Raw genomic sequence first — 20,244 nt, 5'->3', positions numbered from 1 at the left:
AAAGGTCAAAACAGTGATTTGATCTCAATTTACATCCATGAAATAAGTAGTCCCTATAATTGAACGGCGCGGCAAAGCGCGCGACAGCTTCTAGTAGTTATACAAACATGCAAGATTAAGTCGGAGAGGAGTTGTAAATATAAAAGTCCATGTGTCTGTTGTGTTATCTAAACAAAACATGGATATATTTCCCCCTTTTTTTGAAGCACACCAGTTTAAATAAATTGAGGTGTGGAGATTTTACATGATACAGTTCATGTCTTTTCTGTTTGGTGTGCAAGCTCAAGTGATCTTCCGGGATGCTTTCTTCTTGATACCTTTTGATGATCGTTTTCAGGGAGTAAGACATTGTATGAAATAAAGAAGCAATACATAGGAGTCATAGTGCCGGGTTTGGGTTCACAGGTTGCTACGTTTTAAAAAGAAAACTGTTGTATAGTAACCAATCAACCAACAAAAGGATCAACCCATAAACCTTTTTTGGCCACATACAAAATCTGGACGTAATGTTGAGTTGCCACTTGAAGAAAAAGGCTTCCGCCCCGCTATTTATCTTCAAGTGGCAACTTAACATTATGACCACAATATATTACAAACTCCATTGCTAACACTCAACACCTTTCATCGTAACATATCGACCGAGCACGGCGTCTGCCGCACGGGCATGGCTTTTAGATGCTATCTTTTGACTAAAGTATTTTTAATACAAATCGGCAGTTCACAAAATAATAATAATAATAGGAAATCGGTAGTGGTGAATCCTGATTCTCTGGGAACTATTATTTTGAGTGCACTGATGGTTACTTTTTCATGCCTTTCTTCTTTATGACTACAAACTTACGCTCATAGAGCTCTTATATGTTATCACACATCAAAAAAGCAAAAATACACATAAATTTTCGACGGGCGTGGCGTGTTGCCACACGGCATGGCTAGTTTGTACCATAGTACTATTGGAAACCGGACCGGGCTACCATATTGAACCGAACTGTCATACTGCAGCGAAACCGGTGCGCGACATTGTAGCGACCAGAATGAGTTATTGTAGCAAATATTAAAAAAAACAAAGACAACCATTTTTAAATTTGATTACATTTTTTAATTCTGAATAATATTTTGAAAAGTGCGAACATTGTTTGAACTTGCGAATTTTTTTTTTTTGAAAACATGAACAATTATCTAAACAGGGAACATTTTTTAAATTCCTAAATCATGTTGTGAATTTGTGATATTTTCTTTTTGAAAAAACGGGAATCAGTGTGTGTTGCATCGGTCCGGCATCCAAATGCCCCCGAGAATCTAAACAAATGAAGCAAGTAAAACCACATCGTAAATTCTATTTTGTGCACTTGCACAATATCATAATTGCTAATGTTTCGAAAATGCCAAATGGAGGCTGAGCTCCATGAACCGAAGGCTGATTTTGAAAAATTCAAAATTCATATTTGTATGTTTCATTTTTTTTTTTTTGAAAAAATACGCTTATACTTAGAGACATGATGTACATGTGCCTAAATTTTCAAGACAAAATACATTAAAATGAGAATCACACAAAAAAGAAAAAATGTGGAATTTTAGCACATGTAGTGCTATTCATCCTCAAAGTTTATGGAATTATTATTTTTGCACAGCTCGCAATTCATCCTGAAATTTTACACACATGCACATCTTCACATCCTTGTATACTAGCTTGTACTTTTTTTCAGAAGAATTTTCTGAAACTGAAAAGTGTGAATTTTGAATTTTTACAAAATTTTCGGCCTCCAAGTTAAACGCCCTACTCCTAATGTTCTTCTTAATTAATTTCATTCTCCTGTGAGGAATTTCCAACTGCAATCTGACGGTGGTCATGGCCATCATCTGGCACCTTGTACCTGTACCAATCTGCGCATACAATACAAGAAACACAACGAGGTTGACCATCCCAATGGCGCCGATGAGGAAGTAGAACCAGTCCAGCCTCCCCCTGTTCAGGTCCTCGGCGAGTCACCCTTCCTCGCTCCCGCCGGTGGCGCGGTGCACGACGCTGACGAGGAGCGCGCTGAGGTAGTTTGACAGCGCCAGGCCGGTGAAGAACAGCGAGCCGGCGACGCTGCGCATGTTCTCCGGGAACTCCTTGTAGTAGAACTCCCTCTGGCTCACCTGATTGGAAGCCTCGGAGACGATCAGCGGCACCAGCCAGAACGCCGACTGCGGCGACACCACCTTGCTGCGCGACATGGAGCCGCCACCGGCAACGGCGTGCAGCACGGCGAGAACGCGCCGGCGCTGCTCGACCACGCCGGAGACGATCATCGCCACGGAGGACAACACCATGCCGACGCCCATGCGCTGGAGCAGCGTGATGCCCTCGTCGCGTCCGGTGAGCCTCTTCATCCACGGCACGACGAGGCGGTCGTAGAGAGGGATCCAGACGGTGAGCGCGAGCATCGGAAAGATGGTGAACGACCCTGGCGGCGCCTCGACGCCGCCGCCGGCGCGGAAGTGGCAGTCGGACTGTGCCGCCTGAACGACGACGTAGGTGTTCGTCTGCGCAAAGGCTATTTAGTGCACGATGCAGGTAGCCCACACTGTCTCCTCCACCTGCTGCATGCTGCACAGTCGCCATGGGGTCCTTGGGGAGGCCGTCGAGGTCGACCTCGCTCTTGAGCACCACCACGGCGGCCTTGTCGAGGGACCTGAACTGGCCTGTGTAGGGGAGCATGGACACGAGCTCGCTCGCGTGGTGCGTCCTGAAGAGCGACTTGCCGGGGTCATCGGGCGCGGCTACATGCCGGTTCCGGAACGCCGCGGCGGCGACACGGATGACGCTGGCGAGGGGGCTGCCCTCGGGGCGCACCCGGACGTAGAGCCTGGCGCCGGCAAAGAAGAGCGCGCATGAGACGAGCAGGAGCGCGGCGGGGATGGCGAACCCGACCCACCAGCTCACGTTGCTCTGCACGTAGATGATGGCCGTGGACGAGACGCAGACGGCGATGGTGAAGGTGAAGAAGCTGTTGATGCCGCGGCGGCCGTGGTCGGTGCGCGGGTCGAGCTGGTCGGCGCCGAAGGCGAGGTTGCAAGGGCGGATGCCGCCCGCGCCGGCCACGATGAATACGAACGCCAGCACCAGCACCGCGAGCTGCAGTCTCGTCGCGCCGGCGTGCGCCGGCGGGTGCAGCGTCGAGACCCCAGCTGTCAACGTGAGTATGATCATGCCCTGCGAGGCGCAATACTCCTATACATACTCCAAACCACAAGATCAAGAGGAGAGATGGGAAGAAACTGCCATCAATTAATTAATGGCGCTTACTTACGATTAAGGTGGCAATGCAGCCGATGCCGACGGTGGCGAGGTTGGTGGTGCCGCTGAATGCGTTGAGGGCCATGGCGGCGTGGACGTTGGTCATGTGGAAGACGGAGGTGAGGTACATCATGAGGTTGGCGGCCGTGCCGATGCTGCCCAGCTTTTCGACCGTCTCGTGGCCGATCACGAACGGCATCGTCTTCCATCCCCGGTACCGGGGCTCCGGCGTGGCATCGTCGGGGAATGCGGCTTGGTGAATGGCATTGGGTGCGCCGGAGACGGGGGGGCGGCGTCATCTCGCGGAGCTGCTAGCTGCGGCCACATCTGTCGTTATTTTTTCGATGGCCATTTTTTCAACCCCGCAAAAAAGGACATCTGTCATTACGAGCTGCAGATCGGCTTGATGGAGTAACATAGATAGTAACATTACACATACCTAAATTAAATAGATGATGTGGCATGCAATAAATGAAAAAAGATGAAAGTGATAATATAACTAGTTACTACTCATATGAGTAACATCACACATGACACATATCAAGGCAAGATGTGTCTACAACATAATAAATGAAGTGATCCATGTTACCACACATATGTTACTCCCCACTATAGAGGTAGTAAAATAAACTAATAACATGGGTATGTTACTACCCATTGTGGCTAGTCAGAGTCGTTCCGAGGAGAGCGCCCAAGTTGTTGGGGGTGGCTAGCGCGGTTGGGTTCTGCAGTTGAGTAAAAGTTCGCTGCAGGGGAGGTCCAGTGCCAGCGTCTGAAGCAGGGACCTCACACAAACTTGGAGATGTAGTTGCACCTGGGGTACATGCACAGCCGTACACATCAACTTTCTAATTTGAAGATACATACAGGCTAAGAGCATCTATATAGCCGGATACACTAAATCCGACCTCTCAAACACCCACAAACGTGCCCTAGATTAACATTTTTATCGGTCAGTGACTTGACCTCCGTTTGGCCGTTTGAGACGGGTTTGAGGTGCTCGACTATGGATGCTCTAATGCGCACATTACCATGTTGTATTTCAGTTGTGGAATTAATTATAATTTTCCTCAATGATTATTATGTCAATTTATTTTCCACACGCAATGCCAGTCGAGCAAACATGTAGGATGGCCAGTTTGGTTTCTGGAGGGGTCCATTTGATTTTCCCTTTTTCCCTATATATTAATTCCTCTATTTTTATTTTACTGTATTGTTTTTATATTTGTTCTTGTTTTTCTATTTGTCCTTTAATTTGTGAACTCGTGAACATTTCTAAAATTTATGAATATATTCTAAAATTTAGGAACATATTTCAATTTCTGAACAATTTTTAAAATTTATAAAAGTTTTTCAAATTTATGAACAATTTTCTAAAATTCATGAACATTATTTAGATTCATGAATATTTTTTCATATTCATGAACCATGATTAAATTCACAAACCTATCTAAATCAGTGAATATTTTGAAAATTTATGAACATTTGAAGAAGTTGTGAACTTAAATTCAAGAATATATTTTCATATTCATGAACAAGTTTTCAATTCATGATTATTGTCTAAATTCGCAAACATTTTTGTTTTTCTGAATTCATAAGAGATCCTTAATATTTTAAAAGTAAGTTGTAGTATGGAAAAGACAGAAATAGAGAGTCCCCTTAAAACCGTATGAGAAGAAATCGCCAACACAACACATAGCGCTAATGCGTATTTACTTACCATCTTGTGTGACACATGGGACATGAGCTCTCAGACTCTCGGTTATTATAGTCGGTTGATTCAATTATATTTTAGCTGTGTTGGGTTGGGTTACAATTATGATGCACATGGTGTTTTTTTTGTTGGTACCAGCTTGGCTTGCTGTTACAGGTGGTATTTGTTTTGAGAGGAAGGTGGAGTTATTCGGTGTGTGATTATAGTGTTGTTATACATTTTAGTCTTGATTGTGGTAGTTACATGAACTCCTTTGTTGTCCATAAAACCAATCGACAACAAGCGAACAACACACACTAAAACATAACACAAAGAGCATCATATGCCCGCCACGGCAGCCTGCGAACAGGTCCAAACAACTTGAAAATGCAAAATACCTACTTAAGTTGGGCCTGCCATCGGCCTCCGAAAGCCCCGGCACACAAAGAACAAACATTCCTAGGGAACTTAGAATTTTAGAATAAATTTTAATTCATTAAAAAAACATTTTTTGACCAAATACAACAACACCTCAAATACAACGACCCTCGTAGGCTCCTTGCCTATATAGCCAAGTAGCAGTGATATAACACACATCAAATTGGATTTTGATCAAAGCAAGAATGTCAGTTGTGACACTGCCATACAAGACCCATGGCCCGACCCAACCCTTACATGCATGCTCACTTTGGAAAAGAAAACATTGGAGCTCTCCCTGTGCTCTGTTCTTAGGAAGCTTAGTAATTGCAAGGATATGTGTGTGTGTTTGTGTGCACGCGCGCGTGCGGATAAGAGTGCACCACACAACATTAAGCAATGCACTATAGAAATAGTTTGTGCTACTATAATGTACTACTCCACATCTTAACAAGATGAGACTGTTAGGAGGTAGACCATGGTTTACACGATAACAAGTTCATGTAATCTCAACCTCTTATTTGTTTCCTCTTCCTCATGCAACTATCTATAAATCGGTGATTTGCCTGTAGACCGTGACATGGGTTACTCTTGCCTCGATCAGTAAATACTCTGTGGATTCTCCACAGAGGAGTAGGAACACTTCCACAATTCTGATATGGTATATACAGAGCCATCCTCGGTTGTCGCTGTCCTCAACCTTGGCACCCCACCAACTGAGAAGCTCACATGGGTGACTACCTCCACATGGAAGGCCAAAGTGATGCCTGCTCTACGAGGTGCGCAGGTAACCGGTCTCCTCGATTGAAAAGACCCCCCCCCCACGCACACACACCAAAGACGATGGAGATGCTACAGATGGACAAAACCCCTATACGGATCATGGATGGCAAAAACCAGTAGGTTCTAAGCTATCTGCCAGATGCTCTCTCTACAAGAAATTGTGCAAGTCCTCGGAAAGGAGAGTGCACTCAATCTGTGGGAAACGATCACAATGATGTTTGCCTCATATCAGTGATTGCTACTGCGAGTGTCCGCATGAACAACAACAATAAGAACAGTTATGTGATGGTGCCGTGTACGAACGGTATATTATCAGGCCGTATATCGGCGTGGGCGACGCATTTAAAAAAAACCATCCTACCCTTTATGTATTATAAAAGGGCATGGAGATATGTCATCATGGATGTGTTTAGAGGGGGTGTAGGGGGGAGGAGACGTTCCCGTCGACGACGAGGTGCCTATGATGACTTCGTAAATTTCAAGATGATATGCTGGCTCAGTCTTTCGGAGGTTCTCATAAGGATAGAGTGTGCGTGTGTGCGTTCATAGGGGTGAGTGTATGCGCGTGTATGTGAGCGCTTGCGTCTGTAGTGTGTTCAAAAAGAAGCAGAAGTGTTTTTTTCTAACAGGGAGACACTTAAGTAGCGGAGATAGATATTTTTTGTGATTTTTTAGGTCTCGGAGGTTTTTTTAGGGGAAAGCTTACTTTATTAATCAAAGGACGGATATATCGTCTGCCAGCAGCCTCACAATGAAATCAGGCAGGGCATCAATCCAACGGATGGATTATTAGCACGTCCCCATCTAGCCAGCTCATGAGCTACATAATTTGACTCTCTAATACAATGCTCAATAGTAAACCTCCCAAAATCTACTAGATAACTATGACATTCATCAAGAACCGGCGCTGCTACCATAGAATAACCTTCATTGAATCTAAGTGCATCCACCACCGTGATATTATTCGATCTGACCACCAAGTTATTGCATCCCGTATCTCTTGCTAGCTTCAGTCCTTCAAGCAGAGTTGTCGCTTCTGCCGTGAACACATCAGCTACATGTTCTAATCTTGCCGTGGACGCTGACATGAAAGATCCCCGGTGATCACGGATGACAGCACCACAAGACCCAGCATAATCGCCCTCTGTGAATGAAGCATCGACATTAAGGACAAGTTGTCCTGCTAGGAACGTCGGCTACCTGTTGATCTTGGGTGTAGATTTAGCTTGTGCTCCGCGCACTTAATTAATCGCTATGGCAACCACCGTCGGCGTTGTTTGTTCTGGAGTCAATATTTCTTCCCCTCGCACGTTCTGGAGTAGCTCGACCAATCCAGAATATTGTCGTCGATAAGAATCATCACATAAAATGAACTCCAAGACTGCTGAACCTGCTCGATCAGCCAATGAAGCAAAGTTAATACCTGCTGCGATTCCCAAAGCTTCCCAAACTGCTTGCGCCCTTGCACACTTAAACAACATATGGGCTAAGTCCTCTGCACCATCTGTACAGTATGGACATTGGGACATGTTTCCAACATGGCGATTCATAAGGGTACTCCGGCATGGGATGGCATTGCGCAAGCATCTCCAGATATAAATTTTAACTTTCACTGGCACTCTCAAACTGCACAACTTGTGGAGGCACAAGCGAGAAAGAAACGAGTTTTTTTTTTTGGGGTGAGAAAGAAACGGGCTGGCCAGCAGGAATTCAGCCACGTCATCGGCCGTTGCGTCGTGATCACTCACGGCCCACGTAGGAGTACGCGATGGGCCACGACCTTTTCTACAACACGTCAGGTTGTGGTTTGTCTCAAAAAAAAAAAGAAAAAAAACGTCAGGTTGCGGCACACACTGATCGCATTGCAGCTGTCCGATGGATTATTCCGGGTGGTCCCATCACACGAAGGCGGCATGACACGAATGAGGCGAAGGGAATCGGCTCCTCCCCAGTCTTCCCCACAGCGTGATCTTATCTTCGCGAGGTTCGCTCTTCCATGCCACCAGGGCTCGAACACAACACGCACGCTGCCGACCTCCGGAGGAAAGCAAAGCGCGACGGCATCATTCATCGAGCTAAAGGTTAACACAGCCTCGCATAAACGTTCACATCTCCATTATTCGAAGCCAGTGACATTACATTACGAGGAGGATGCCGACGTCTCATTCTACTTGCATGCAAACGAAATCCTTTTTTTTTTTTTGCCTCCGATGGACTAGAAAACGAATCGAATTTTACCGGCGCAACAGTAAACACGGCGGTGACAACCTTCTCTCTCTCAAATGTGAGTGGACACTGGACACTCAATCACGCGCGACAAGGAGCACTCACCTCAATCAATCGCTCACCCGTTTGTTCTCTTGCTCTTTTTAACGGGCCGACTTGTCGCGTCGCGCTTTTAACCACACCGGCCGAAAGCAGCAGGGCCGGTCCAGATCGATCGCACTCCACGCGGTCCACGCGCGGCCTATATAAATAACCTATAGCCCCTTCGAAAAAAAAAACAATCCAGTGAACCCCTCATGCTCACCCTCCCGTGCTTCACCACCCCTCCTCATCAAGCTCCACCACCGACCCGGCCGGTCCGGTCCGGTCCGGTCCCGGCTCCGGAAGTCTCCAGAACCCGCACAACCACCGCCACGCGGGCCCGCATGGCAGGGTCACGCCCCCCACGCGCCGCTGCCTCCGGCGAGACCTCTTTCCTCCCCCTCATAAATACCGCGCCCAAGCATCGCCGCAGATCGACCGCGCTCGCCCTCTCTGGTTTGCTACTCCTGGTGCTGCTAATCGGACTCCCGGCCGCCCCCGCCGTCGCCGCCAACATGACCGAGGTCTGCGTCAAGGCCGCCGTCGGCCACCCCGACACGCTCGGCGACTGTGAGCCCCCCCCCCCCCCCCCCCCCCCCCTTCCCTTCCGCCCGTCCTTCCTCGCCGGGTCGATTCGGCGGCGGAGCCCTAGCTAACTGATTTTGGTTTCGCGGTCCAGGTCCCTTCTCGCAGAGGGTGCTGCTCACGCTGGAGGAGAAGAAGGTGCCCTACCAGATGAAGCTCATCGACGTCAGCAACAAGCCCGACTGGTCCGTCCGCCCTCTCCGACCCCCACTTCCCTCCCCACTAAAATTTTTGCTCCACGCGCACACAGAAAAGCAATATATACTGGTTTTCTCGATGTTTTGAGCCTTTTCTGTACCGATTTGCCTTAAATCGTTACTAGATGGGTGAAGCAGAATATGTCTGGATTTTATTGTGGTCGCCATGGGTGAGGCTTGTGCGTCGCTTAGATGCCTGCTGCGATGTGACAGATTTGGTCTATCTAGTGCAGAACATGTGGCCCTGGAATTGGGTCTACATGGATAATGTGTTAGAACTAGTAGAAATTCAGTGAAAAAGAGCTAGAAATTCTCTTGGTTTTCTTCTGCACAAGGGGTTCAGTATTTCGATAGAAAACAGAAGAACCAGAAATTCTCTTGGTGTACTTCTGCACAAGGGTAAAGCATTGCGATAAAAAAAGAACTATAAATTATTCGACTTGTTTTGAGCCAATTCTCCACCGATTTGGCTTGAATCGTCGCTAGTTGGTTTGCGTCGGGTGCAGCAGAACGATTTTATTGTGGTCGCCATGGGCGAGGCTTTGTGTGTTGCTTAGATGCCTGCTGCGATGTGACAGATTTGGTCTATCTAATGCAGAACGTGTGGCCCTGGACTTGGGTGTACATGAAGAATGTGCTTGAACTGAAAGTTACCATAAGATAGCTCAAGATAAAAACCAGAGACATAGTAATATCTCTCTGGCAACTTTTATATTTTTTTTACTAGAAAACCTCTTGGTTTACTGCTGCACAGGGGTTCAGCATTTAGATAAAAAAGAACTAGAAATTCTCATGGTTTACTTCTGCACAAGAGTTCGGAATATCGATCTTGTTCCATAGAAACAGATTTTATCTATGATGAAGCAGAGCAGTGCGGGACTTGGAACTTTATTGTGGTCACCAAGGGTGAGGCTTGTGCGTTGCTTAGATGCCTGCTGTGATGTGACAGATTTGGTCTATCTAGTGCAGAATGTGTGGCCCTGGAGTTGGGTGTACTTGCAGAATGTGCTAGAACTGAAGTTACCGTAACATATTTCGAGATAAAATCAGAGACATAGTTAAATATCTCTTTAGTAATTTTCATAAAAAAGAATCAGAAAACCTCTTGATTAGCTGCTGCACAAGGGGTTCAGAAATTTTGGTAAAAAAGGAATTAGAAAAACTCTTGGTTTACTTCTGCACAAGGGGTTCAGTATTTTGATCTCACTTCAGAAGAACAGAGTTTATAGGATGAATTTCTGGTCTGATTAGTGGGCTACATCTTGAAGGTGATTTACCCAATGCATTGGCACTGTCCAGGCAGAAGCTTGGAAGAATTAGAAATTTAGAACTAACTAACAGTAGCTAATATAGTGTACTTGAAATGCTTGACTTGAATTTTGTTTGGGCCAAATCTGCCAAGATGAATTCCCAACTATTGCAATGTTTTGGGCATTAAAGCATTATTCTGCAACAATGAGTGCCGCATCATACATGTAACTAGAGGATTTTCGTATGAAGCAAATAAATCATTGTGCATTTGATTGACATTGAAGAAATCTAAGAGAAGCTCCCATTTCCATTTTGCTAGTCCTTATATGGGGTTGAGGCTTATGTATGCAGATGTGCATGTTGGGGTAGCTTGATATGCAATAAGCCTTTGGGTTGATACTGGACAGTATTCTGGCCTACTTTTTGCTAGGTTGCAAGCTCAAAGCCATTAGACGTAATCCCCAATGGAACATATGACCAAAGTGTTGCATTTAACTTGATCGTCGATGGATGATGGATTATTCTTGATCATTCTCCGTGAGAAAGAAAGAAACAGGTTCGCGGTTCGTGCTTACGGGTGGCGATGGGCATGTTTATAGGTCTGTAGCGTCCCTCAACTGTTCCCAGATGCAAAAAGCTTTAATCTTCTTCTGAACCGGAAAGAAAGATCTGCTAGGATTTCACAGCCCATCCGCTGTCCGCTGGATGGTCGCGAGACAGGCAAGGGACGTGTGTGTGCGCTGGGACGATTCCGCACGGGTCCGGCAGACAGACGTGCGCTTCCCCGTGCCCACGGCAGCTCACGCCATACCCGTGTCGTGTTCTTTTTTTCTTTCTTTCTAGCGAGAATATCTTGAGGTTTTTCTTTCCGCCCCTGAGATTCTCCGCGCACAAAAATTCCCGTTCGTTTTCCACCGCGATTTTCTTTCGGGTTTGTATATTGCACATCTAAGAGCATCTACAGCTGGCCGTCTCAAACCCGCCTCATACATTCGGGCAGACCACCCGGTCACTGACCGGTCACGACTCCTTAAACGGTCCTCAAACGCCCGGGCTGACCGGCAGCCCCTCATATCCAGTTTAAATATGGGGCACCCGAATGCACCCGGTCATGCCCGCCACGTCGGATCTGACAGCCCGACCCCACTGAAAATTGCATCAAATCCATCAAACCCTCCGCCCGCCACGTCGGATCTGACAGCCCGACCCCACTGAAAATTGCATCAAATCCATCAAACCCTCCAACCTATCCTCCTACCGCCGCCCTCCAACCTTTCCCGTGCCTGGACCCTCACAGTCCTCCACCCTTACTCCCAATCCTCACCACCGCTGGAGATGTCGTCCAGCCCGACCCAGACCGCTGCGACGGAGACGCTGTCCGCCTTGTCCGTCAGCGTCCCTTCGTCGGCTGCGACTTGCAAGGTGGAGAACGTCGCTCGGAAGTTGCGGCGACGACGGCAGCGAGAGAGGGAGGCGGCAGCGGCGGCGCAGGGAGGTTCAGACATGGTGGAGCAGCTGTCTCCTCCGTCGCGCCCGGATCCCCGCACCCCTTCCATCCGAGCGTCGACGCGGATTACGCCGTCCGACCCCGTTGGGACAGAGAAGGATTCGACGGCCGGCTGGGCCATTCCGGACAGCTTTCGGCCCACGCAGATGCCGACAGTCGACGTATGTGACTCGTCGTAGCTCGTTCGGGCGTGGATGAGCACGGGCACCGGCAGTGCCCAGGCTGCCCTCGACATGTTCGATAGAATGACGAACAAGAGTTGGTGCCTTTTCTTTGCTCCTGCCCGATCAGAATTTTGCATAGACCACTAGTTCATTTCGCACAATTAGAAATTTAGAACTAACTAACAATAGCTAATATAGTGCACTTGAAATGCTTGACTTGAATTTTGTTTGGGCCAAATCTGCCAAGATGAATTGCCAACTATTGCAATGTTTTGGGCATTAAAGAATTATTCTGCAGCAATGAGTGCCGCATCATACATGTAACTAGAGGATTTTCGTATGAAGCAAATAAAACATTGTGCATTTGATTGCCACTGAAGAAATCTAAGAGAAGCTACCATTTCCATTTTGCTAGTTCTTATATGGGGTTGAGGCTTATCTATGCAGATGTGCATGTTGGGGTAGCTTGGTTTGCAACAAGCCTTTGGATTGATACTGGACAGTATTCTGGCCTACGTTTTGCTAGGTTGCAAGCTCAAAGCCATTAGACGTAATCCCCAATGGAACATATGACCAAAGTGTTGCATTTAACTTATATTCGTTGTCAGTCAGATTTACTGAGCACTTTGGAATTACTTTCTTTTACTATTTCGAGGAGCCTGGTCTGTTATGCATGCATTTTTCCTATATTTTATCTGTAAAAGTTGAAATGATCAAAAGGAGGATCTCAGTTTTGTAAGATTGTTGCCTTAAGACTCACAATTTCCTTTAAACATTGTTAATCTTTTTTCAATCTATATGAACGTGGAAGTGCTCCTGCAACTGTGTCTAAACGAACATAATAGAAATCGAAACTACTTTACGTATGACAGTTAGCTTTCCGATCCTTGTACAACGGCTGATCCAAAGGTCCTGATCCACACACCAGACGTCATGAATGGCTCCGCTGACTTGTAAATCTTACAAAGTGTTGTACGTGCAGTATTGTTCAATAGAAATTCAGCCTTTTGCAGCCACATAATCGTACTTTTTTTCATCTTGAACATACATATAAATGCGCATAATTTTGACGCTCGGGCAAATAGAAGCAACTATATAGTGAGCAAATGAAATACAGAATGTTTCATGCTTTCACGTGCGGAATTATTAGCCTTGGGCACCATTTTTATGACATTCTAGACCATTAGCATCGGCAGTGATCTGATTAAGAAGACAGTGTTGCGTTTTTCAGACTGAATCTGTAGGCATCCGATGGTGTTGACATTGTGGAGCTTACCCCTGTTTGCAGACTTAAAACTAATCTACTGTAATGACTCTTTCAGGTTCCTGAAGATCAATCCAGAGGGCAAGGTGCCCGTGTATAACGGTGGTGATGGCAAATGGATTGCTGATTCTGATGTGATCACTCAAGTCATTGAGGAGAAGTACCCAACTCCATCACTTGTTACTCCTCCTGAGTATGCATCAGTGTAAGTTCCTCGATGGCACATTGAAAAATCCACTTTTGCTTCTCTGAAGTTTGAAAACTTTGCTATTTCTTGCATTTCGAGATCCTTGTTATTTATATGGTCTCATAAGCAGAAATTTGCTTTCATTTTAGAGATATATTTGGCATGTTACTGCTATGTTGTACATACTTCTAAGGTCTTTGGCGTTGGGAATTGTGATTTTTAGTAGTTTAGTGGCAACTTTTTTGCATGATCTCGTAATAAGGGAGTTGCATTTTTGTGCAGTTAGTTACAATAAAATTGTTTATCTCTCTTTGCTTGCAAGGTCTATTATGCTATTTTAATAGCTTAGTGGTGCTAGTAATAAACTTGCTATCTTCCCTATTTAAAAAGAAAAATAAAAAGAGCTTCTAGAGGCCTTTGGATTTGAAACTTGAGTTGGTTTCATGGACAATTTGGGCGTGATTTACTCTGAAGTACGGTATTTATGCATCTGTAGAGAGTTAGCTACAATAGCAGCATCTGGCAAGTAATTGATTTTGATAGCTTAGTGAAATGACCGTAGTAACATGATTTATTTCTGTCTAAAAGAACTACAAATTCAGTTTTGATGCTGTCTTGTTTCACCGAGAAAGTAGTTTAGTCTTTAGTAGTCGTTGTCGATTTCTTTTACCATGTTCTGAGTATGGCTTTTCAATTTGGTTGTGGCTTGTGATAAACAGGGGATCAAAGATCTTCTCCACCTTCGTCACGTTCTTGAAGAGCAAGGATGCCAGCGATGGCTCGGAGAAGGCGCTTGTTGACGAGCTGCAGGCACTCGAAGAGCACCTAAAGGCCCATGTAAGTAGGCAGAGCTGTCTTCGCAGTCGATGTGGCAGTTGCTTTCTGCAGTGGAATAGACATAACACATGCTTCCACAACCATTCCATTATATTCAAGCTTCACTCACCGGCCTCACCATCTCAGCACTCATCCTGTCTGCAATAATTTCATTTTGTCACTCTTTCCTTATCGTGCAAGGCGTGGGGCCTTTGTTTGTTCAGGCTGAACATTTGGCCTGATCTTGAAACTTTTGCTGGCAGGGACCCTACATCAACGGGGCGAACATCTCCGCCGTCGATCTCAGCCTGGCTCCGAAGCTCTACCATCTGCAGGTCGCCCTGGAGCACTTCAAGGGCTGGAAGGTCCCTGAAACCCTGACCAGCGTCCATGCCTACACCGAGGTAACAACACATTACCTTCTTTTGCCACATCCAAATCTTTGTCCATAGATGAAGTTACCGAGGCTCATGACTATGTTTTCCCCTGCACGCAGGCTCTCTTCAGCCGCGAGTCGTTCGTCAAGACCAAGGCGACCAAGGAGAACCTGATCGCCGGGTGGGCGCCGAAAGTGAACCCGTAAGCCCCTCCGCCCGCCGGAGACCCGGCCCACCCCGTCGTGTGAGTAGTGATGGGCAGTAGTGGGCCTCATCTGCCTAGGTTGGAATAATTCGAGCCTTGATGTGCTCTGGTCGTCGCAATCGTGCACTTGCTTGTGTGTGTGTGGGTGTGGGTGTGGGTGTTATGTGCGTGTTCTGGTGCAGGCAAGAGTGCAAGTATATGTGGTGTGAACCTCTTTCCGTATGAATGAATAATAGAGCTGCGTAAAATTCAGAGTTGCCATGTCAGGTGTAGTTATGATGTAGAGAGTGGACGAGCGACTCGGAGGAAGTAACATGTGGCTCGCCTGTTTCTTCAGGCCAATGGTGTCTCCAATGTGACTCGTGAGATGGGGGCAGGCAGCAGCTTCTGCATCAGGAGTGGGAAATAATTAACACTGGAGACGTGTAACCGTGGATCGATTCCTCCTAATAATCAAGTAATCATTCTCCGTTAGAAAGAGGAAAAGTGATCGGGTTCGTTGATGGGTACGTTTATAGGTTTGTCGCGTCTCTCAACTGTTCCCAGATGCAATGGTTATTGGGCTAAAGCCCAGTCCTCGTTCTATACGCTTCAACCCACGTATAATATTTGAAGCTGTTCCGTATTTGTGTGCTTGCTCTTCATTCAGCCACATAACAGTTTTTTTTTTCTTTTTTTGTTTGAGAATCACATAACAGGTTTCTGAGACATGCGTGGCTGTACTGCTGTTCTATTGCTAGCCCAGCCCATATGTAGGAAGGAAGTTATCGTCCTTTGGATCTGGGTGGTCGACATTGTGGGCTTGATTTACTTTTGGATGATTTTCTTTGATCAAGTTCTTGTTGTTGCTACTGGAGCGGTAACATGCGGCACACTGTTCCTTGAGGCCAACGGTGTCTCCGATGTGACTTGACCTACCTGTGAGTGTGAGATGGGACAGGCAGCAGCAAGCAGGCATGGCGATGAGGCGCCCTCAACATATTGTGCGTGAGGACATTCACGAGTGGGACACAGTTGGCACGTGTGATCATCGGTGGATGGATTATTCTTAATCATTCTCCGTCAGAAAGAAAAGAAAGAAAGAAACAGGTTCGCGGTTCGTGGTTACGGGCGATGATGTGCGCGTTTACAGGTCTGTCGCGTCTCTCAACTGTTCCCAGATGCAGAAGCTTTTATCTTCTTCTGAACCGGAAAGAACGATTTGCTGGATGGTCGCGCGAGTCGGTCGACAGGCAGGCAAGGGACGTGTGTGCGCGCTGGGACGATTCCGCACGGGTCTGCACACAGACGTGCACTTCCCCGTGCCCAAGGCAGTTCACGCAATACGCGTGCCATTATTATTTTTCCTTTTTCCTTTTGACGAATATATCTTCTTCTTTATCGTCCCCTCTCGAGATTCTCCGCGCACAAAAATCCCCTTCGTTTTGCACGACGGTTGTTCTTTATTATTTCTTTGATAAAAAAAACAGAGCTTGTAATTCCCGAACTACGCGTGGAGAGTACAGAGCGCCGGGCAGAACGCGATTCCAAATCTTACGTGGACTTTTCTTCTTCTTAGCACAAACATCCTAAACTTCCGCCGCAGCGAACAATAGCGATCTTATCCAGGAGGCACCTCGTTAGCCGAGATCCATCCAACCCCCCAGCTCCTTTCTTTTCCTTGAAACAAAAGCCAACAGTGCCAACAAAAAAAAAAAAAAGAACGTTCAAAAACATCCATCCAAAAGAGAAAAAGGGGCCTCATCCGCTGGCAAGTGGGCCCTGCAAACAGATTGTACCCCGCACGGATCGGCGGGCCCGGCCGATCAGCGGGAGAGAGACAGCCCAACGATCGCTCGGGGGAAACGGGGAAGGCAGTTAGTTAGTTGCCGGTAAAATCCTACTCCTTCTACGGCCGTTATTAATCCCATCCATCGCCAGCGGTGGACCGGCGGGCCCCATCGGTCAGCGGGACGCCCCACGCTCGTGGAGGAGGAAGAGGAGGAAGTTTCTTACCCGCCCGCCCGCCCGCTAACCGCGGCCAGTTCGTAGGGATAAACGACTCCGTTTTACTGATCCTAATCCACCCCGATTACCGCGGCCGCTAATCCTATCCACCACCGCCACCGGCCTTCCTTCCTTCCTCCTAACCCCACCCCGGGGCTATAAATACTCGGCATCCGATCCCACATCGCCTCATCACAGCCCTCCTGCTCCCGGCGCCAGCAGTTCCCCAACCAACCTCTCGATCGATCGTAGCAGCTTCTCCTTTTCGATGGCGGTGGATCTGACCCCGAGGCAGCCGGCCAAGGCCTACGGCGGCGACGGCGGCGCCTACTACGAGTGGAGCCCGGCCGAGCTGCCCATGCTCGGCATCGCCTCCATCGGCGCCGCCAAGCTCGCGCTCGCCGCCGGCGGCATGTCGCTCCCCAGCTACTCCGACTCCGCCAAGGTCGCCTACGTCCTCCAAGGTATGCGCTAACCACCGATCCCCTCCCGCGCTCGCGCGTCGTTTGTTTATTGTTCCGTTCGGAGTTCGATCGATCGGAACTGTTTTGGTGCTGGTATGTGTGGGATCTTAATTTCTGTTCGTAGGTGGTCGCGGGTTAATCGAATTTAAGTCTCTAGTTTGGATCGAATGCAGTTGTGGATTGGAATTGGGCAGAGCCGTCGCTCTCATTAGCTATCTGTCGATTACACGCTGTGATCAGCTCTGAGACCGTGCTACTTGGTTACTACCGTCAGTTTAACAGAATCAAATAATATTGCAGTGCTTTTCTGAATTGTAGATGGCCGCGGATGAAATTTACTTGTTTTGTTTCAGTCTGAGCAGAGTCGTTGCGCCCCTTGATTATCTGGTGGCCACACGTTGTGATGAGTTCTGGAATCGTGCTACTTGTTTAGTTTTGTCAGTTTAGCATATTGCAGACCTTTTCTGAATTGTAGCAGGTGGTCACGGATGAATCTTACTTGTTTCGTTTCAGTCTGTAATTTAGATCGAATGCAGTAGTGGATTTGAATTGAGCAGAGTTGTGATTCTCATGAATCATCATCTGTCCAATACATGATGTGATCCGTTCTGAAATCGTGCTAGTTGTTTAGTTTTGTCAGGTTAACTGTCTACATCAGATCCACTTATCTGGAAATCAGTGGCAACAATAGTTAGTTCAGAGCAATATCTTATTCTTTACTGAATTATTCTTGCTTTCGAGATCGTGATCGTTGGCCTCTTTTTTATCAATTATTAAACACATGGTACTTGTGTTCGAGCTGCACAGCCTGTTATTGTAATCAAATCTTTCTTTTAACTTCACCCGTGCATGTCTGCTTCTTTGATCTTAATACACCACTTTTATGATGATGCGACCTACACCAGTGTCTGTTTTGCAATTTCTTTGCTGTACATTATTATTGGAATTTTGTAATGACAGCACTGTTAATGCTTTGCTTGTTTGATTTGATCCGTGATGGATAGGCAAGGGAACCGTTGGCATCGTCCTGCCTGAGGCCACCAAGGAGAAGGTGGTCGCCGTGAAGGAAGGCGACGCTCTGGCGCTCCCCTTCGGCGTGGTCACCTGGTGGCACAACACCCCTGAGTCTGCCACGGAGCTCGTCGTCCTCTTCCTCGGCGACACCTCCAAGGGCCACAGGCCCGGCCAGTTCACCAACTTCCAGCTCACCGGTGCCAGCGGCATCTTCACCGGCTTCTCCACTGAGTTCGTCGGCCGCGCCTGGGACCTCAAGGAGGACGATGCGGCCAAGCTCGTCTCCAGCCAGCCTGCGTCTGGCATTGTGAAGCTCACCGCTGGGCAGAAGCTCCCGGTGCCAGTCGATGCTGACCGCAAGGACATGGCGCTTAACTGCCTCGAGGCCAAGCTGGACGTGGACATCCCCAACGGCGGCCGCGTGGTGGTGCTCAACACCGCAAACCTGCCGCTGGTCAAGGAGGTCGGGCTCGGTGCCGACCTTGTGAGGATCGACGCCCACTCCATGTGCTCCCCAGGCTTCTCCTGTGACTCAGCGTACCAGGTGACCTACATCGTCCGTGGCAGCGGCAGCGTCCAGGTCGTTGGCCCCGACGGCAAGCGTGTGCTGGAGACCCACATTGAGGGTGGCAGCCTCTTCATCGTGCCCCGCTTCCACGTTGTGTCCAAGATCGCCGATGCCTCCGGCATGGAGTGGTTCTCCATCATCACGACCCCCAAGTAATTATCTCTGAAACCGTTGCGCCCATTGCATTACTCTGTATTTCATCCATGATTTTTGAGCTATAATCTCTGAAACCGTTTTGTGTGTGCAGCCCGATCTTCAGCCACCTTGCTGGGAAGACCTCGGTGTGGAAGGCCATCTCTCCGGAGGTGCTGGAGGCGTCGTTCAACACCACGCCGGAGATGGAGAAGCTCTTCCGGTCCAAGAGGCTGGACTCCGAGATTTTCTTCGCCCCCAACTAGGAGCCATTCGTCGCGCATCGGCCGGTTGCCTTAGGCAGGAATAAATAAATTTAGTTAGGATATTGAAACTCTTTGAGCGTGAGTCTTTCGGTTGAGCTGGTGGTGGTTTTCGTCAATCACCTCTGCGAATCTATCTTAGTTGCCCCTGGCAGAAGAGAATGTTAGTGTCAGGTCATCGTTGGTTGAATCGAGTTGAGTATGTTTGTGGCCGGCCAAACTAGTATGAGAACTGATGAATGCAATCGATTGTTAAATTCGGGTGAAATTGTTTGCCTCATGTGTTATATGCTGTTTAATTACTCCTCATTGGCGTGCTTCTTTTCTGTTTCTTCATGACTTCCTCTTTTGTGACTACTATTTCTTCACTTCTGTTTTGGAATACAGTTTCAGGATTTAGAAAGATACTAATTGTTGGCTTTTGATCGCTGGACCAAAATACCGGAAGCAACCGCAGACGTATGTGCAAGCTAGCAACAAGCAGCTTGATGGATAAACAGTGCACACGCACGTCACGGTACTTCACGTACGTGAGCTAGCGGAGCTAGCTTTGATCGATTCAGGCCCGTCTCGAGCCTTATTGCTTTGCTTTTCGTTGGTGATTATTTACAAGGGGCTTTACATGGCTATATATAATAGCCAGGATCAACACAAGCTAGCCGAGTCGGTGTCCAATTCTAGTCTTACATGGACACGGACACCCACGGACACCTAGGAGTATTAGCTAGCCGTGTCCTTTTTTGAGATTTACACAAAAAGCTTTCTGTTTACAATCTTCGTA

The 20,244-nt window shown here is 47.4% G+C and overlaps 3 protein-coding genes across 3 annotated transcripts; 2 read left to right on the top strand and 1 right to left on the bottom strand.

Annotated features, from left to right (window-relative positions):
• Nucleotides 1-1,915: 1,915 nt before the first annotated feature.
• On the bottom strand, nt 1,916-3,482 carry LOC109782433 (protein NRT1/ PTR FAMILY 2.11-like). The gene is made up of 3 exons (XM_073506640.1): nt 3,297-3,482; nt 2,584-3,217; nt 1,916-2,540 (listed from the first exon to the last, which is right to left on the bottom strand). Exons 1-3 carry the CDS (start codon nt 3,480-3,482, stop codon nt 1,987-1,989), a joined length of 1,374 nt encoding a protein of 457 aa, XP_073362741.1. The 3' UTR covers nt 1,916-1,986.
• Nucleotides 3,483-8,680: 5,198 nt separating this feature from the next.
• LOC109782434 (probable glutathione S-transferase DHAR1, cytosolic) lies at nt 8,681-15,288 on the top strand. Its single transcript, XM_020341055.4, has 6 exons — nt 8,681-9,053; nt 9,163-9,253; nt 13,510-13,656; nt 14,358-14,475; nt 14,718-14,858; nt 14,951-15,288. The coding sequence occupies exons 1-6, from the start codon at nt 8,699-8,701 to the stop codon at nt 15,035-15,037; spliced, it is 939 nt and encodes a 312-aa protein (XP_020196644.1). The 5' UTR covers nt 8,681-8,698; the 3' UTR covers nt 15,038-15,288.
• Nucleotides 15,289-16,902: 1,614 nt separating this feature from the next.
• On the top strand, nt 16,903-19,731 carry LOC109782435 (13S globulin seed storage protein). Its single transcript, XM_020341056.4, has 3 exons — nt 16,903-17,486; nt 18,491-19,220; nt 19,316-19,731. Exons 1-3 carry the CDS (start codon nt 17,291-17,293, stop codon nt 19,464-19,466), a joined length of 1,077 nt encoding a protein of 358 aa, XP_020196645.1. The 5' UTR covers nt 16,903-17,290; the 3' UTR covers nt 19,467-19,731.
• Nucleotides 19,732-20,244: the final 513 nt, after the last annotated feature.

The sequence above is a fragment of the Aegilops tauschii genome, chromosome 1 (assembly GCF_002575655.3).
Source record: "Aegilops tauschii subsp. strangulata cultivar AL8/78 chromosome 1, Aet v6.0, whole genome shotgun sequence".
Taxonomy (NCBI): Eukaryota; Viridiplantae; Streptophyta; class Magnoliopsida; order Poales; family Poaceae; genus Aegilops; species Aegilops tauschii.
The sequence above is the reverse complement of the archived record's forward strand: the minus strand, read 5'-3'. Positions and strand labels throughout refer to the sequence as shown.

Excerpts from the sequence above, each read along its gene's own strand:
- LOC109782433 (XM_073506640.1), bottom strand. The coding sequence starts at position 3,482 with ATGCCGTTCGTGATCGGCCACGAGACGGTCGAAAAGCTGGGCAGCATC. Across the intron at positions 3,218-3,296 it reads GCTGCATTGCCACCTTAATC|GAGTATTGCGCCTCGCAGGG; the intron begins GTAAGTAAGCGC and ends GAGTATGTATAG. Across the intron at positions 2,541-2,583 it reads GACTGTGCAGCATGCAGCAG|CCTTTGCGCAGACGAACACC; the intron begins GTGGAGGAGACA and ends TGCACTAAATAG.
- LOC109782435 (XM_020341056.4), top strand. The coding sequence starts at position 17,291 with ATGGCGGTGGATCTGACCCCGAGGCAGCCGGCCAAGGCCTACGGCGGC. Across the intron at positions 17,487-18,490 it reads GGTCGCCTACGTCCTCCAAG|GCAAGGGAACCGTTGGCATC; the intron begins GTATGCGCTAAC and ends CGTGATGGATAG. Across the intron at positions 19,221-19,315 it reads TCCATCATCACGACCCCCAA|CCCGATCTTCAGCCACCTTG; the intron begins GTAATTATCTCT and ends TTGTGTGTGCAG.
- LOC109782434 (XM_020341055.4), top strand. The coding sequence starts at position 8,699 with ATGCTCACCCTCCCGTGCTTCACCACCCCTCCTCATCAAGCTCCACCA. Across the intron at positions 9,054-9,162 it reads CCCCGACACGCTCGGCGACT|GTCCCTTCTCGCAGAGGGTG; the intron begins GTGAGCCCCCCC and ends TTCGCGGTCCAG. Across the intron at positions 14,859-14,950 it reads GCGTCCATGCCTACACCGAG|GCTCTCTTCAGCCGCGAGTC; the intron begins GTAACAACACAT and ends CCCTGCACGCAG.